The sequence below is a fragment of the Haliotis rubra genome, unplaced genomic scaffold (assembly GCF_003918875.1).
Source record: "Haliotis rubra isolate DU_JTF1 unplaced genomic scaffold, ASM391887v1 Scf111, whole genome shotgun sequence".
Taxonomy (NCBI): domain Eukaryota; kingdom Metazoa; phylum Mollusca; class Gastropoda; order Lepetellida; family Haliotidae; genus Haliotis; species Haliotis rubra.
The window spans coordinates 1,742,143-1,760,333 of record NW_025765015.1 but is presented as its reverse complement, the minus strand read 5'-3'; the positions used below and the strand labels follow the sequence as shown (position 1 = coordinate 1,760,333).

At 44.9% G+C, this 18,191-nt stretch overlaps 1 protein-coding gene across 1 annotated transcript in view; it reads left to right on the top strand.

Moving 5' to 3' along the window:
* LOC124288143 (coatomer subunit gamma-2-like) overlaps positions 1-18,191 on the top strand; it is a 70,852-nt gene that overhangs the window by 32,657 nt on the left and 20,004 nt on the right. Inside the window, exons 11-17 of the mRNA XM_046724717.1 lie at positions 3,915-4,116; positions 4,358-4,569; positions 4,693-4,765; positions 4,973-5,051; positions 5,169-5,333; positions 12,952-13,027; positions 13,182-13,285. Of these exons, the coding sequence (XP_046580673.1) occupies positions 3,915-4,116; positions 4,358-4,569; positions 4,693-4,765; positions 4,973-5,051; positions 5,169-5,333; positions 12,952-13,027; positions 13,182-13,285 (911 nt within the window). The remainder of the gene's footprint in view (positions 1-3,914; positions 4,117-4,357; positions 4,570-4,692; positions 4,766-4,972; positions 5,052-5,168; positions 5,334-12,951; positions 13,028-13,181; positions 13,286-18,191) is intronic.

Here is an 18,191-nt window from a genome sequence, read left to right as displayed (position 1 = left end):
AAGAGACAGGAAGATAGCCAGCTCTAGAGGTAAAGATTCTTTTAAATTAGGCCATATGGCAACTATAGAGGAGGATCAGGAAGAGGCAGGACACCCAGAGGTTCCCGCAACTATAGGCAGCTGAAACACAGGTTGAACGACTGGAGTCTTCCACCCCAGCCGTTCCAGTACAGCCAGCACAAGTGGGTGGGCGCCTCCAACTACACTGGGAAAACTGGGGAATATTGCAAGACCCTTCGTCTCCAACATTCTTCAACACGCAGTTTAAGTATCCCACTACAGGCCAAGCCTCCGCTGACAATCAAACCCCTCAAGTTCGATTTACAAAGCGCCAACAACTACCAAAGATAAGAGAGGCTGTTTCATCACTCCTATCCAAACAGGCCATAGAAGTAATAGATCAAGCAAGCGTCGAACCAGGTTTCTACTCCCCAGTTTTCCTAGTTCCCAAGAAAAACTCCGCGGAGAAATACAGACTCATCTACAACATGAGCTTTTCAACAAGAATTATCTCACGCAAACCACGAAGTTTAGCATGATACATTTACCTCAGTTCGCCAGATGATTAGTCCTATGGACTACATGGGCAGCATAGATCTACAGGATGCCTACCTGCATCCCCATTCATCCCGATTCAGGAAATACCTACGGTTTACTCTAGAAGGGCTACATTACCAGTGGAAAGTACTCCCATTGAATATCATCAGCCCCTGGCTATTCACGAGGATAGCGAAACCGATTATCATCTTTCTACATCGTCAAAGGGCTCGCGAGTCGCGTTTTACCTCGACGACGGGATACAGGTAGATCAAGATCCACAGCATCTCAAACTACAGTTAAATTACATCATAAAGCTACTAACACAACTAGGATGGTTAGTAAACTTACGCCAAGTCGGACCTAGTACCATCGCCAAGACCTGCAGTTCCTAGGTATTCGATTCATCACAAATCGCAACCGTATCGTTGTACCAGAAGACCGTTGGCTCAAGATACAACAGACCATTCCACCAGCTCTACTCTCTCCGTTACCACTTGACAATGGCAGAGCCTACTAGGTCTTCTCACATCAGCCCAAGACATGACTGTCACAGGCAGATTACAGTTCACGGCCCCTACAGGTCCTCATCAGCGCACATCTCAGCGATGTACAACCATTCAGTCTACGAAACATCTCAGACCTCATCTACTATGGTGGACCAAGAAATCGAATGTCTGCGAAGGGATTTGTTTAGCAGAGCAGAATTCAAAACCCATCTATATGTAGGCGCGTCACTCCAAGGTTGGGGAGCTCATCTCACCAACCACCGCGATATCAGGATTATGGAATCAGCAAGAATGCAAACTCCATATAAACAGTCTAGAAATGAAAGCTGTAATCAGCGCCATTCTACATTGGAGCACATTTCTACAAAATCGCACCTAATGATCCATACAGACAATTCGACAGTGGCGTTCTACATAAACAAGCAAGGCTCAGCGAGATCGCTGAACCTTTTGAACCTAAGCTTTCAACTGTTCGATTTAATACAAGATCTAAATCTACATGTCAGAGCAGTTCACATTCCGGGCCAGAAATATACTAGCAGGCGGCTCTTTCGGCCTCATCTACCATCACCGACAGAGTGGATGATCAACAGGGAAATATTTGCACAGATAATCAAGCAATTAGGGCGCCGCTAATAGACCTTTTAAGCCCGCGATTCAACAATCAGCTACCGACATTACGTGTCACCAGTCCCAGACCCTCAAGCTTGGGCAGCGGGGCGGCTCTAAGTCTATCATGGGAAGGCCTCAATGCGTGCAGCGTTTCCGCCGCCAGCAATAATACCTCAAGTATTACAGAAAATCAGACAAACACAGAGCCTACAACTCACTTTGGTGGCCCTACTGGCCGGCCAGAGCGTGGTTTCCCATACTAATTCAAGAAATCGGTCAACCAGCACTGGAGCTACCCAAAGCGGCGCAAACCTGTTAATTCATCCTCACACCAAACAAGTGCGGAAACCCAGCAATGTTCCAACTACTGCATTATGGACTGTATACAAATGTGTTTAAACAAGAGGATATTCTGCCAGGGCGGCAAAAGCAGTCAACGCTTGCCTTCGTTACTCAACTTCGTGGCAATGCGGCGACAAGTGGCACAGTTTGAAAATTATGCAGCAAAGAAAGGTTTACAGCGAGAGAGGCTTCACAGCCTCAAGTGGCAGACTATTTGTGTTACCTGCGCCAAAACAAACATTTAAAAGGTTCAGCGATATCAACATATCTTGCGGCTTAGTTCTGTAATCACCATGAGAGCGGGTGTCAAGTTGACAAGATCTCCAGAGTTACTGGCCTTACTCACGAGCATTCCGATTGGAGGACCAAAGCGGAAGTTCCACGCCCCAGCTTGGGATCTGAATATAGTGTTACAACACCTCACGAGTGAGGTTTATGAACCTTTGGAATCGACAACTTTTTTGAATTTCTCTCACAGAAAACACTTTTTCTGCTATCTCTATACGCGGCAGCAAGAATGTCTGAAATTCAGCTCTAGATTACGAGAGGATACAGTTTGATGACAATCATAACACAGCGCACCTCGGACTAAGATGGGATTTCATCGCTAAAAATCAACTGCCAGGTCAACCAGACAGGTTATTCCACATCCGGTAGCTATCCTCTATTCTCGGATCACAAGATACACAAGACTTATCACTGTGTCCAGTAAGGCTCAAAGTTTATTCTGACGATCCAAAACAAGGAGAAGATTTCTCAAGCGTTTATTCATCCCTTTATAAGCCTACAAATCAAACAGAAGTGTCACGGACCACAATATCTATTTGGATAAGGACTGTCATTCTCCGTGCCTACAAGGCAGCAGGCTTGGACCCACCAACAGCATCAAATCCACATGAGATCAGGGCATTGGCCTCCACCCTCGCCCTTCCGCGGCAACTGTTCCTTGAACACGATTATGGAAGGATGCTATTGGAAATCTAACATGGTATTTGCTAATCACTACCTGAGAGACATCACTACAGAAGATGTCTCTGGCATTCACCATTTAGGACCACTGGTCCTCGGCTCAGCAACTGACAGTTCCTGCGTGAGGCGTTAAATATTACCCTCACAAGATTAATATGTATTATATACATACTTATCTAGCTTATAACTCTCTGGAGTTTTAGGGCTATGTATATATGTTCAGCTTAAGTTATTCAGCCTTAAGCTTATACTATGATATGTTCAGTTTCAGTGCCTCTATCAGAGTCACTTATATATATATATATATATATGTATTGTTCAATATATTAATAATGTAATTCCCCTTTAATGGCATTATGTAACCTATGGTTTTAATACAGCAAACATCCTAAGTCTAAGCCTTCATGAAGTTCCGTGGGGAATATTACAGTATATCTATACAAAATCACTAATTATAAATCCAAAGTATTCTGTTACTCCCACCTCCGTGTCCGTAGGATGCTACAAACAAAAGAGCATGAGTCAGGATAAGGAAAATATATAATTTTTAGAGTAAAATTGATATTTTATACTTATCCTGACTCATGAGGTAACCCTCCCATCCTCCCCACATAACACTTTGGATTTCCCTGTAAGTTCAAGTGTTGGGCTGCAAAAATCAGGAGAGAGTGGAGCACATGGCCAGAGGGTGGCGACACCTTTCCGCCAGGGGAAACAAAGGGGAGCAACTTCGTGGTGAGTACCAATTAGTGATTTTATTTTGAAGGGAGCTTCAAATAAGGAGATACAAGTGTTCCACTATGTTAGCAAGAAGAAGAAGACAAGCAAAGAGCATGAGTCAGGATAAGTATAAAATATCAATTTTACTCTAAAATTACAGGACAACAGCAAATATTGTGAAGTAGAACATGAATTGTTAACATGAGAATATTTTGAATCCTACAGATCTGAAAGTCCAATGTTTGACTTCATTGAGAGTTGTCTGCGCCACAAGAGTGAGATGGTTATCTATGAGGCTGCCCATGCTATTGTCAACATGAAGAACACCACCGCCAAGGACCTTGCTCCAGCTGTGTCTGTACTCCAGCTCTTCTGCAGCTCACCAAAACCAACACTCAGATTTGCTGCTGTCCGCACTCTCAATAAGGTAAATCAAACACTCAGAACCTACTCTTTCTATATATCTTTTCAACCATGATTGTTGCCATGAGAAAGTTAATGTATTTCTGAGAAACTACTATCATCAAAAGTAGCTGAAGTTTGCTCTTTCATGAAAAAATGTTTATTTTTTGCCCACATAATTTTTAGGCCAATTCAAATGACCTATTGTGCAGAATGAGATATTGAGATTTTGTGATGTAGACGGTGATTGAATGGTGATGTTCCAGGTGGCCATGAAGCACCCTGCTGCTGTCACTGCATGTAACCTTGACCTTGAGAATCTGATCACTGACGTCAACCGCAGCATTGCCACACTGGCCATCACCACATTACTCAAAACTGGAAACGAAAGCAGTGTAGATCGCCTCATGAAGCAGATTTCGTCCTTCATGTCAGAGATCTCGGATGAGTTTAAGATAGTAGTTGTGCAGGCTATCAGGTATGGAGGAGTTCATCAATGCTAATTAAGTTTATGTCTTACAAATCAAACCTGCTTGTAATATATCTTGCAGGCAATGCTTCTTGATGAGGCCTTGTTATAATGTAGTATATCTTGATTCAGGTCACTGTGTGCAAAGTTCCCCCGGAAACACAGCGTACTGATGAATTTCCTGTCTTCAATGCTGAGAGATGAGGTGAGACAGATGATGCCAGTCATCAAGTCTTCACATCAGCTTTCTATTATCAAGACAAACCTTATCAATCTATCTAACCTTAATCTGGGTTATTCAGTTAAAGATTTGATGTTCTGAAGATGAGATATATTTTTAATATGATTTATTATGATTTATATAAGGTGCAGAGTATCAAGAGGTGTTTGATGAAAGTATATATTTTTTCAGGGAGGATTTGACTACAAGAAAGCAATTGTTGACTGTATAATAACAATCATCGAGGAGAACCCAGAGGCAAAGGAAGCTGGTGAGTTGGACCATTACTCCATGTAGTGTCCCTTGAAAGCATTTACTTTGATAATATCTGAATAGTGCCATGTGGCCTGCAAGTTGAATATGTTCCCAGTTGTATTCTGTGTTTCAGGTTTGGCCCATCTGTGTGAGTTCATCGAGGACTGTGAACACACTGTGTTGGCGACACGCATCCTACACCTGCTGGGTAGGGAGGGTCCACGCACCCCCACACCTTCCAAGTATATCCGCTTCATATACAACAGGGTCATCCTGGAAAATGCAGCAGTTAGGGCAGGTCAGTGGTTGTTGTTGTGATTTTCATGGTATGTTGATGGAAGCAACATAAACCATGTTCACACGAAAGTGGGTATTTGTGAGTCTTAGAGAATCTTAGGAGCTGCAGTTTGATGCACAGAGTTATGTCCCTTGGTTGGGCCAAAGCTCTGCTGGATTTGAATCCTGTTTATGCCAATGCCATCATCTTCTATCAACACCAAGTCCTTTCTAATGAGTTTTACCAATGGGGCATACTTTAGTGACCTTCGAGATCACTTCAAGATCTCTCCATACACGCAAGCATGCATGCACACACACACACTGATAAAACTTAAAAACTTTTAAAATGTGGTTTAACTAGTTTAACAGTTATTCCAGCATAATTGACTCACTTGTGATTACACATACACCAAAAAATGAAATATCAAATATTAATGAAATGACATTTATTTCTTGAAAACAAACATCCAACCTATTCAAAACAGAAATTTCACTCAGAAGATATTTTTGGTTTTCGAGATATACCACCTTCAAATGTACCTTCTTATACTTCTGTTACGGAGGTGGGAATTATTATATACTTCAGATTTAATCTCTCCCAATTACGACAAGCCAGTTACATATCTGTCAAATTAAAGAGGAATATGTATTCTGTTGAAACACAATAAACTTTGTTTACCTCAGATACTGTTAAGTGAAAACATTCGTGTCTGATGAAAAACGTACATGGAAAAAAAAGGTTTCATTCCAAATGTGTTTACATAAAACATACACCATAATCAGTCAAAACAAATACTTTATCAATATTTCACATGTTTGAACTTTAAGAATACCACTGCGACAAAAGACATGATCAGTAATGCCAAATTTACATAGATGTCTCCCTGTTACGGAGGTTATAATTTGACATGAGGTTTTCAAATATAAGCATAAACATGAAACAATACCATTAATACCAATGCAATAATTCAGAAAAGGCAATATCACTGTAATTCTAAAAGCAACAAAGCAATATATGCTGTAACTTGCAAAACGTTACAGAGGTTACACTAGAATTTGAACTTGAAACATATATTAAAACTGTCTGTTTTATCAAAACCAAACAAACGTAACATCCACCACGTGTCCATAGGACACGTGTAGCACGTCTAGAACCCTGTGAAACAATGTCCGCTTTGCTATATAGATTACCGTTACGGAAGTTATAAGTTATGGAGGTTAGGATTTTTTTCATCACAGACATCTAATTACAAAACCTGTCATCCTGTGCGCGTTTAAGTTACATATTTTAAGTCCTCTCTCATCAATTATTTATTGAGTAAATTCAGTCTTTGTTAAATGAATGTTAAAAGAAATACATGTTATGGAGGTTAGGTCCTTAAATGCGACATTCACAAAATCCAGTGATGCTAAAGATATATATTTTTAACTTACCTTACCATAGGTTTTATGCATATTACCTCAAGCTCTGCTTAAAAGAAATCAGACAGTTGTTGATTCGCCATTCTCTAGAATGGCTGCCTCAAGTATCGATGAGTGTACAGGAACGGAAGTGACGTGATCTCTCCTCTCCACGCAAGCGCGGTCTATCCAAAATCACTTTTACATCAAGCGTACTGTGTGTCAGACGTTTTTGATTTCGCTAGTTCGCTACTTACTGATTCTTTCAGATATTAAAGTTTCTTGTTTGTTTTCGGTATGTATGCTTTTTTATATCCTATATTCTTCTCTGGTGGGTAGTTAAAGCAAACTTCGGGGCGGTGGGGTAGCCTAGTGGTCAAAGCGTTGGCTCGTCACGCCGAAGACCCGGGTTCGAATCCCCACATGGGTACAATGTGTGAAGCCCATTTCCGGTGTCCCCCGCCGTGATGTTGCTGGAATATTGCAAAAAGCGGCTTAAAACCAAACTCAGTCAGTCAGTTAAAGCAAACTTCACTTACCTGGCTGCCTCGTGTTTCTCACTTCGGCATGGGGTGTGTTCCCACGTCGTGAGTGTCACTCCACTGGGCATGTTTGGTGTTATGCATTCTCTTTTGTCTTTTCACCATAATGTTCATGCTTGTTCTTGTATTTCTTGATATTGTTGCCTAATTTGTGCTTGTTTTTCACGCTCTTTTCGGCTCTGTGGGGGCAGCCATCTTGGTTGTTTACTCTGTTGCCAACTGCTTGGGCGTGCCCATTCTTGCTGCAGGGGTGTTTCCATTTTTCTCTGCAGGTTTTTTTTTTTTTCTGTGTGTTGACATAGTTTTTACGTTCCACTTTTTGCGTGTGTTACAGCCTTTGTGTGCATGACCCGGCACTTTTGCTGTATCTGCAAGGTGCAGAAGTCTGCCAAGGATCCCCACCCTTGGTGTCCAGACTGCACTACTGTAGCCTGTTCTTTTACTGAGAGCTGTCATTTTTGTACGCTGTTATCTGTCACAGATTTCAAGGCTTACACCGCCGCCAAGAAGAAATGATTGTCACAGCATAAGAGGAAGATGTCTTCACCTGCTTCGTTGTTGGGCTCAGGTCTTCTCTTCCATGGATGCCGGACGGACGCTCTTCTCCTTTAGCTGAACAGACGTCTACACCTGCGCCGAATAGGCTGACGCCTGACACCCAGCGCCCGTCTGACGCCTTTGTGGACTTATCTCAGCCAGACGCCTTATCTCATCCGGAGGTACAGAAGCTTCTAAGGACGTTCCTTTTGCCTGCAGCAGTTGAAGCACAAGCCAGCGCCGTTCCAGCGCTGAGCGCTGTTCCAACGCCGACTTCTGAGCTGCCTAGTGCAGTTCCAGCGGTGACGGCCGTGGCACTTGCTGGATTGGTTGGGCGCCAACGCCAACGCCGTTATTAGACTACCGTATTCCCAGGAAGGCTCCTGTGTCTACGTTGTTTTGAGATGATCTTCAGCGTCAGTTATTGGAAGAGCGTTCCTGACGCCAGGAAGCTGAGCGTTCCCGTCGTTCTAAGTGGTCTCACTCTAGGTCTCCTCGACAACGCCATCGTTCTCAAAGTCCCCGACAAAGTTCTGATACTAGTCATCGCCGTCGCCGGTCTGATTCCAGGTCTCGCTCTCCCGGACGTCCCAATGATAGGGAGAGGCGTTCAAGGTCACCGACTCGTGGGAAGCGCTACTGTCGGTCCCGTTCAAGGTCACCTCCTTTGCGCCGCTAGCCGCGATGACCACGTTCCCCTACTGTTACTTTTAGTGCTGCTTCTCAACTGTCATCTGAGCGCCCGACGCCCACTGAATCTGACCAACGGCATAATGCTACTTCCATGTCCTGGGAGGAAGCTGAGGAGCGCTATTTCTCTCCCGATTATAATGAAGAGATGTTACAAGAGGAAGATGATGGAGGTACTTACCTCCCCCTATCTGCTATATTTGACTGGATTGCCGACAGACTGCCGGATTGTCCTTCTCCCTCTTCAGGCTCTGACGACCCGAGAGCTATTAGGACCGAGTTACTCCTTCCGCCTCACCCGAGGTCGGCAGATGCGGTGGCCTCTTTGGATGCCGACTTTGCTAAACTGTCTCTCAATACTAATATTAAGGCTCCTAAGTCACGCAAAGGGGACTACAAGATACATAGCCTGGATTTCGCTGATGGAGGTGCGGCTCATGATGAATCCCTCAAACGTTTATCAGGTTCTCCACAGTCTTCTTACCGAGTACAGGACTCTAAGATGTTGGCTATTGACCCAGAGCTCAAGAAGATGTTGAAGCCTGTTTAGGCGTTGGCTTCTGCAACTTCGGCTTGGGACTTAACTGAAGATAATGCGTCGAGGACAGAGCACCTTACCACCCTGTTCCAATGGCAGGGTAAGGTGTTAGATGATATATATCCGCTTGTGACCAACATTCTAAGGACCGGTTACAAGCTGCCAATCGCCATGTCGCCGCCCCTGACTACTAAACCCCAGTCACGCGTGTATGCTCCGGAACAACAGTTACTGTTAGCAGACAAGATTCAGACTTTGTTACACAAAGAAGCTATAGAGACAGTGCTAGACCCCCAACAGTCCCCGGGGTTCTACTCACCCATCTTCCTGGTTCCCAAGAAAGACTCAGCAAAAATGCGCATGATTCACAACATGGCAGTTTTCAACCACCTTTACCTTTCGGAGCTGCCTCACTTCTGGATGGTGTTCCTGGAACAGCTTCGTACCAAGCTTGCGCCCAGGGTCCGCCTGGCCAGTCTCGACCTCCAGGATGCCTACCTGCATGTGCCCATTTACCATCGTCGCAGGAAGTACCTAAGGTTTATTTTCAACGGGTCCCACTACCAGTGGAAAGTGCTTTCGTTTGGAATTTCCACAGCCCTGTGGCTTTTTACTCGGATAACCTCGCCAATCACCCGGTTTCTCCATCTCAGGGGCATCGATTTCGACCCTTATATAGACGACTGTCTCATGAACCACCTCGACCCTCAGTTGTTTCGCAAACAGATGGACTTTGCCATTCGTCTCCTAGAGCAACTGGGGTGGATTATCAACTCAGACAAGTCCCACCTGGAGCCGTCCCAGGAACTGACGTTTATAGGAGGCTTGTTCCTGACTCACTGCGACCTTGTCAGGATTCCACAGGATTGCTGGAGGAAAAATTGTAAGTTTCGCCAGCCGAGGTCTGTCCCAGCCGCTCAGGCTCAGGGAGTGGCAGTCCCTCTTAGGTCTCCTCACCTCAGCCCAGGACTTGACGCTCAGAGGTCGTTACAGCGCTTCCTCTTGCCTTACATCCAAGCAGACGACCTCCAGTCGAGGCTCCTTCTGCCTCTTCATCTCCATGCTTACCTCCACTGGTGGACTGTAGAGTCGAACGTCTGCGTAGGAATCTCCTTGACAGAGTTTGTTCACGATCACAAACTTTTCGTAGAAGCGTCTCTTCAGGGTTGCGGTGCACACCTCAACGACCAGACCACCTCGGGGCTGTGGTCCGACGCCGAGCTAGGCTGGCACATCAACAACTTGGAGTGCCAAGCATTCATTCTAGCGGTTCGACACTGGACGCCTCTGCTGCGGAACACCAGGCTCCTGATAGTGTCGGACAATTCTACGATGGTGTGGTTGATTCACAACCAGGGAACAACCAGGTCCAAGCAGTTGCTGGAGCAGACCTTCCTGTTGGCCAGTCTCCTGGACAAAAAATGGCATCACAGCCAGAGCCCGGCACATTCCAGGGTGCAAGAACGTCCTAGCAGACGCTCTCTCAAGGCCAGGCAAGCCGTTGCCAACTGAGTGGATGCTACATCCAGAAGCTTTCAACCTATGTCACAGTCACGGCCGTCCTCTGATCGACCTGTTTGCGACTCGGTTCAACAAACAGCTGCCATTGTACGTGTCTCCGGTTCCTTGTCCTTGTCGTGGGAGGGTCTGGACGCATACGCCTTTCCACCACCAGTTCTGCTGCCAGCAGTGATAGCAAAGGTCAAGCAGACAGAGATGATTCATCTGCTTTTGGTCGCGCCTTGGTGGCCAACCAGAACCTGGTTCCCAGACCTGCGCCGTCTCGCCGAAGGAAGTCCGCAACAGTTACCAGAGTGGCCTCACCTGCTCAGGCATCCGCACAGTCGACAGCTGCATCATCTGTACGGCTGGATCATCTGCAAAAGGCACTGAAGGCCAAGGGCTTCTCCACGGGTGTAGCCAAGGTTGTTGCTTGTGCTCATCGAGTCTCCACTAGATCACTCTACGATGATAAGTGGACTTCCTTTGTGAAGTTTTGTGCACAGAGGTCCAAGGACCCATTGAAAGCTTCTCCTCAGTTTATAGCAGAGTTCCTTCTTTTCCTTCGGAAGTCCTGGCGTCTCAAGGGTAACACTATCGTGACATATTTATCGGCTCTTAACTCTGTTTTGGCGGTCAAGTGCGACAAAAAGATTTCCAGAGTGCCGGAGCTCATCGCCGTACTCAAAGCCTTCAAGCTGGAGGACCAGAAGGCAAAATTTCGTCCTCCTGCTTGGGACCTGAACATCGTTCTCCGGCATCTGAGAGGTCCACCTTTCGAGCCTTTGGACACTGCTTCATTCCTCCATTGGCTTCCATTTTAGGACCCCACAACGCTGAGGAACAGCTGCTTTTTCCTGTGAGGGCTCTTAAGATGTATATTACCAAATCATCATCCAGGAGGCAGTCTCATAAGAGACTGTTCATCCCGTTTTCCTCTGCTGCAAAAGGTAAAGTTAATAGGAATACTATTGCGCTCTGGCTACGTACGACCATCCTGGCTGCCTATGATGCACTAGATCTGCCTCATCCTACAGCCAACAAGCCGCACAAGATTAGGGCCCTGGCGTCCACCATGGCTCTCCATAGGAACTGCACCGTTCCAGCTATCATGGAGGGATGCTTCTGGAAGTCCTCTACTGTCTTCGCTAGCCACTACCTGCGGGATTTGGCCGTCAAGGATGTTGAAGGTCTGCAATCTTTTGGTCCACTGGTGGTTGCCCAGCAACTCACCCTACCTACCGCCCATTAGGTAACTACTTCTCCTTACCTTCTGGTCTTTAGGATAAATTACGCCCTGGGTGTATTGTTTTCCTTAGGGTTTCCTTGGGTCACTATCTGTTTCTTAATCCAGGTGCTTCCTGCCACGGTCTGCCGATTCAGTTAGTTTCCTTGGTTTCCCTTGGCATGTGGTCTTGTTTTTCTTCATGGGAGCCCGACACCGCTGTCCTACTGTCGAATCCATATGCATAAAACCTATGGTAAGGTAAGTTAAAAATTTATTAAAATCTAAATATTTTAGATATTTAAATACTTACCTTACCATAGGGCGGTAACTCCCTCCCAACGCTGGATGCTCCTCCCCTCTCTGGGCTCTTCGGACCTGGTCAGTAAAAGTGATTTTTGGATAGACCGCGCTTTCGCGGAGAGGGGAGATCACGTCACTTCCGTTCCTGTACACTCGTCAATACTTGAGGCAGCTATTCTAGAGAATGGTGAATCAACGACTGTCTGGTCTCTTTTAAGCAGAGCTTGAGGTAATATTCATAAAACCTATGGTAAGGTAAGTATTTAAATATCTAAAATATTAGATTTTAATAAAATTTGGAATGTTGACATTAACGCTAACAATATATATTCAGTGACTATTTATTGACCCTTCTGAATGAAAAATGCAGTTATTTCTGGCTGTATGTTGAAGTCACTGGTGATAATTAAAACGTTACGTAGGTTTGAGTTTTGATTTGGTACACTTTGGTTGAACTTTTTCTCGAAGAAATTTAACATATTTATCTCCAAAAAATAACATTAATCTTTGACAATTCCAACAGCAGCATTGCACCACACCTTATTTAAATATAGAAATTTACTGGCGACATTGCATTTTTAGTGTCTTGAACATATTACGACTACTGTCTGGCACTGATAACAAACAGTAGTGAAACATTTTCTTTCTTTTTTTCTAGTCAGCCTTCCCTAAGCAAAAGTTAAAGTCCCCCGAAAACAGTTTCTTCTTTATTTTTAGATGTCTATTACCGTGTGTATGCTGGTGACATGGATAAACATCAATTGCCGCCCTTTTGGGGGAATGACTGTTAAGCCAACTTGTGGTCTCCATGATATTGTGTTGAAATGGTATGTTGCATGACAGTCAACATATAACACACAACTCCACCATCAGACATGCTGTAGTGTTACACTTGTTTCAGCTGCTGTGAGTGCTCTAGCCAAGTTTGGTGGCCACTGTGAGGAACTACTACCAAGCTGCATTGTACTGTTAGAGAGGTAATGTGTTTTCATTTTTAATGTTTATTTATATACTGTTTCAATGGAGTCACAAGAGTCACTTCCAAGCAACTCTTTGTATAATATTTTGAAGAAGCTGTTGTGCCCCTGTCCTGTCCAGTCATTTTGCACTGCTGCTTGCCGTTCATTACAGATGTCAGCTTGACAGTGATGATGAGGTTCGGGACCGCGCCACCTTCTATGTCAACATCCTCAAACAGCAGCAGAAGGCTCTCAACTCTGCCTACATCCTGAATGGTACATGACATTATGTCACCTCTGTGATTTAATGCTTTAAAATGTTTTTGACTAACATTGAACAGATATACATACTATCAAAAGTAATACAATATTTTTAAACTGATCCTATCTCATGACTTGCACCTCTCTCTCTCGCTTCGACTTTTAGTGGAATGACTGTAAACTTTTTTCCATAGGCCTCCTTGTCCATTCGCCGTGCACCCCATGCTGCTCTCCTTAATTAGCTCCTAGTTCCTAATGAAGCTTGCAGCATGCTCCACTACTTGCCCACGTGACTACCTTGAATGATCATTCTCTTTCTTGTCGCACGACTGTGTGGACGTGCTGTATATTAGGGACATTATTTCACCCTAACATCATGGGGAAAACAGATAATCAGTCAAGGAAAAGGAAAGTTTGTGCTCAATGCAAGACGAATTATTCGTCCCTCGACCCTCACTCGTCTTGCAGTGACTGTATTAGACAATGTAACTGGAACAAACAATGTGGCAAGTGTAATTCACTAAAAGATGAGGATTTTAAGGCCTACCTTCGTGTTTGCTCCCAGAGAATCGCCGATAGGGACAGGAAATCAACAGAATCTGATCCCACTCCCGCCAAACGTATCATGTTACAGCGACAGTAAATGGTACCTTCACGCAAGAGAGCGACGTCTGTGGTTCAAGAGGATTTTATGGACGCTTCATCAGATTCTTACTTATGTGAGGACGTTCGGCACCTATTACGTGCGGCGCATCAATCACCTCCTTCCATAGCGTCAGATCACTCGCGGTTGGTTATGATCGTTAATCCATTGTTGCCTGTCCCATCTACACTACCAGGGGACCTTAGATCGACACTATCATCTTCCAGATCATTGGTACATATCCCCTCGACTGTCTCAGTTTGTTTGGAGCCTGGCCAACCGCGTTCAACCAGCCAAAAGTCCCCCACAGTTCATTGGACCGGACGGAGCTGGCTACAACAGGGGGGACGTTCATCATGAATCAACACTTCAGGTTTTGTCACCTAATCGCCGATCCAGATCACCACATCATTCGAGATCACCACAACAATCTAGATCACCTTCACGATCCAGATCACCATCACAAACCCGATCTAGATCACCGTGCCGATCCAAATCACAGACACGATCCAGAGCACAACTACGATCCACATCACCTGATCAATCCAGATCACTGTATGGATCCAGATCACAACTTCGAATCAGATCACCGTATGGATCCAGATCACAACTTCGAATCAGATCACCGGACCGATCCAGATCACAACTTCAGATCAGATCAATGGACCGATCCAGATCACAACATCGAAGTAGATCGCCAGACCGATCCAGATCACCGAACCGATCCAGATCACCAAATCAAGCCAGATCGCAACTGCAAACCAGATCATCTGTTCGATCCAGATCACCTTATTGATCCAGATCATGATCACAGTTTCCAGTTAGTGCATTGAATCGATCCAGATCACTTTACAAATCTAGATCATCTTACTGACCCAGGTCACAGGTCACCTATACGATGTAGATCACCTTACAGAGCCATTGACCAATCGGGATCACAGTACAGATCCACATCTCATGGCCGATCGTATTCAGATGGTCGAACCAGAGCTCCAATCAGAACCAGATCACCAACTAGAACTACAGCGACCCGGACTAGTTCTTCATATCATACCGGATAACCTAGCCATACTAGGGAATCCAGATCACCGGCTTACCAACCTCATTCGGTACTTACCACGTCGAGATCTCGATACAGTTCCTCTTACCGACGTTCAGGTGATCATTTCTCTGATACCGCTAATAGGCCAGTGAGCTACAACATGCCGACATACTGACACTAATAATAATTATTTGACTTAAAATGAAGCGACAGAATAGGTAACTTATCTTCTACAAGTAAGTTTTCAGTTGTCACAACACTCAGCGAATGTAATCAGCTGTTGAAAGTAAATTGGGCTCAATCTTAAAAACTAAGCTGCCGCCATATTGGCTACACTAGTCACGTGACGAGCCGAGGCATACGCTAAGGGGCTTTTCGAGGAGTGACCACTCCCCGTTATATAGTCTCCCTGTATATACTGAAAAAAGGTGGAACTGGATCTCAACCTTTTGTTCTCATTATATGGGTTTAAGAACGACTTCACTTGACCTCCATACCAAGGCATCGGAATACGGCCACCTAGCGTGGCCCTACCGACCTGAGGCACAATCAGTATGACGATGCAGAGGTGTTTGACATTCACGCTTACTGACCTCTACTTCACGGAGCAATTATGTCAGTGAAGTGTGACACTCCCGAATTCCAGTGGATTTTGTTGCGTTCTGCCTCCGAAGTTGCCGGGCACATCCTTTGACTAAGCTTAGGCAAAGGAGTGAGGGTCAATTTGATGCTGCCCAGAAGTGAACGTTAAAACTTGGAGATGCCGAGTTGTGTTTCTCTTTCACCCGCCTCAGTCGGTGTCTGGGCGACCTTCTTGAAGCAGGGGCTGGCCCGATTCTAGTCGCAAGACTTTAATTATGGGGGTACCTTGTAAATAATGGCGAGGCTTACTTGCCTAGTTGCATCCCTTGTCTTGTACAAGGTTGCGGCCGAACACCACATCGCTCGGGAGCACCCATCTCCCTGTGAGTCGTGCTTAGTAAGCCAAGGAGTTCCGGAGAACCCACTACAAGCATAAGAGATGCGTGCATGCGTAACAGGCCTCCCTTGTACATCGCTATCTACGGTTGTCATCAGTCCACACAGCTCCAAGACCAGCTTTTCGCACTGTCCAGACAGAAGGGTAATCGACTGCCCGCCATCCAACTGTGGGATAAGTGCAAGTTGTGAGATAGGATGAGTTTAAAAATTTGAAAATTTGAATATAAATTGTATATTTATATACATTTCCTATCTCACGCGATAGATGCCCGCCCGGCCTCCCCACTACTCAGATTACAACGTTGGCTCCAAGATGAGAATGATCATTCAAGGTAGTCACGTGGGCAATCAGTGGAGCATGCTGCAAGCTTTATTAGGAACTAGGAATCTAATTAAGGAGAGCAGCATGGAGTGCATGGACGAATGGACAAGGACGCCTATGGAAGAAAGTTTACAGTCGTTCATCAAAAGTTGAAGCGAGAGAGAGAGGTGCAAGTTGTGAGAGTTTTCAACTTTATGTGATATCTGATGTTTGGCATGCCCCTTCAATGCCTTTGAAAAGCAGCTGAAAGCTGGATAATGAATATGATCTTTCATGAGAGCAATTGTTATGAACAATTTGAAACTAGAACTCACTGTGGTGAAAGTTCCTTGTCATTTAGATAGATATGCATATCAACAGTGTTTATCTGAGGGATAGTGTTTCAGTGTTTCCAATAGCTAGGGAAGCTATGCACAGCATTTGGTGATTTCAAAAAGAAAAGCTACTGATATAGCTTGTAACTTCCGGTAACTAAATGTATTGTTTTCTGAAAGGAGTATTTGTCCAAATGCACTGGTGGTCATGTTAGTGTAGAATGTTTTGGGGGTGTTTTTTTATATTTATTATTTTTATACTTATCCTGACTCATGCTTATTTGCTTGTCTTCTTCTTCTGGCGAACCTAGTGGAACACTTGTATCTCCCAATTGAAGTTCCCTTCAATAAAAAATCACTCATTAGTACTCACCACGAGTTACCTCCCTTCTCCCATGTGCCTCACTCTCTCCTTCTTCGCCCAGTGAGCTGGACGTGAGAGCGCCTGTGTCTCCCAACACACTATATCCTTTATTTATATTTAGTTAGTTCCTCTTATACGTTAGTATAGAGGTATTACTAGTATATTTATTCAATTTGCATTGATTATTAATTGTGTTTCTGCTGTTTATTCACGCTTTGCCGTGATTGTTCAGTAGGCTACATTAATGAAAATTTGCACAGATTGTAAACTACGTTATTCTGATACCGATCCACATTTAAAATGCCCTAGTTGCATTACTGATTCTCGTTGTAAATTGTGTATCAATTTACCAATCTCTGCCTTTGACAAATATTTATGTTCCGTTTATAGACGGATGGCAGATAAATCTCGTAAACAGATTTCAATCATGGCTAATAGATCGCAAATTAATGTTCCTTGTCAACTGTTGATTGAGGACACGCCACCGGCTGGTGGCATGCCTGAGTTTCCCTCGGTGGATAAGCGTGGGACGCAGTCCGCTATGTCCAAGAAGCGACCTGCATCTCAAGAGCTGCCGTCTTCTCAGTCCAAGTCGAGGAAACCAGCCGTATCATCTCGTACACTGCGTACACCAAGATCTACACCTTCATCTAAAGGGAAGTCAACAAAATCTAATAATTTTGCCTCTGATATCTTACCAGTTACAGAATTAGCATTATATGATGATGATATGCCAATTATCATTCCAGAAGTTCGTCACAAGAAACGGCCCGTTTCTGCGACTGTCACCTCAGCGCAGATGAACACACAACCGGACATGCCGACACTATCACCAGAAATTTTATCTGAGGGTCCCGTCACCTCTGCAGAGAGACATCCCTCATCAAAGCAGACCGCTTCAGACGACTTGATCAACCAGATAATCAGGGTGATGGAAGACCGCTACGGCTTACAGAGGCCTCAGAGCCACGGGCCTCAGAGCCCACCCCATATTAAGTCATACAGGGCCTCAGAGCCCGCCTTGGCTTCGTGTAGGGCCTCTGAGCCCATAGACGCGCCTCTTCGAAGGGCAACCCTGCCCGGAGTGAGCTCTTTGCATAAGGTATCCCAGGCGCCTCCGCCAAAGGAGCTAGAACCTCACCTTTTGCAAGAGGCTTCGCGGAGAAGGAGCGCCACGAGCACGCACCTTGTCATGCACGGCGGCGTTTGCAAAGCAAGCGCTCATATGTCGGATCGGACACTGACTCCAGACATT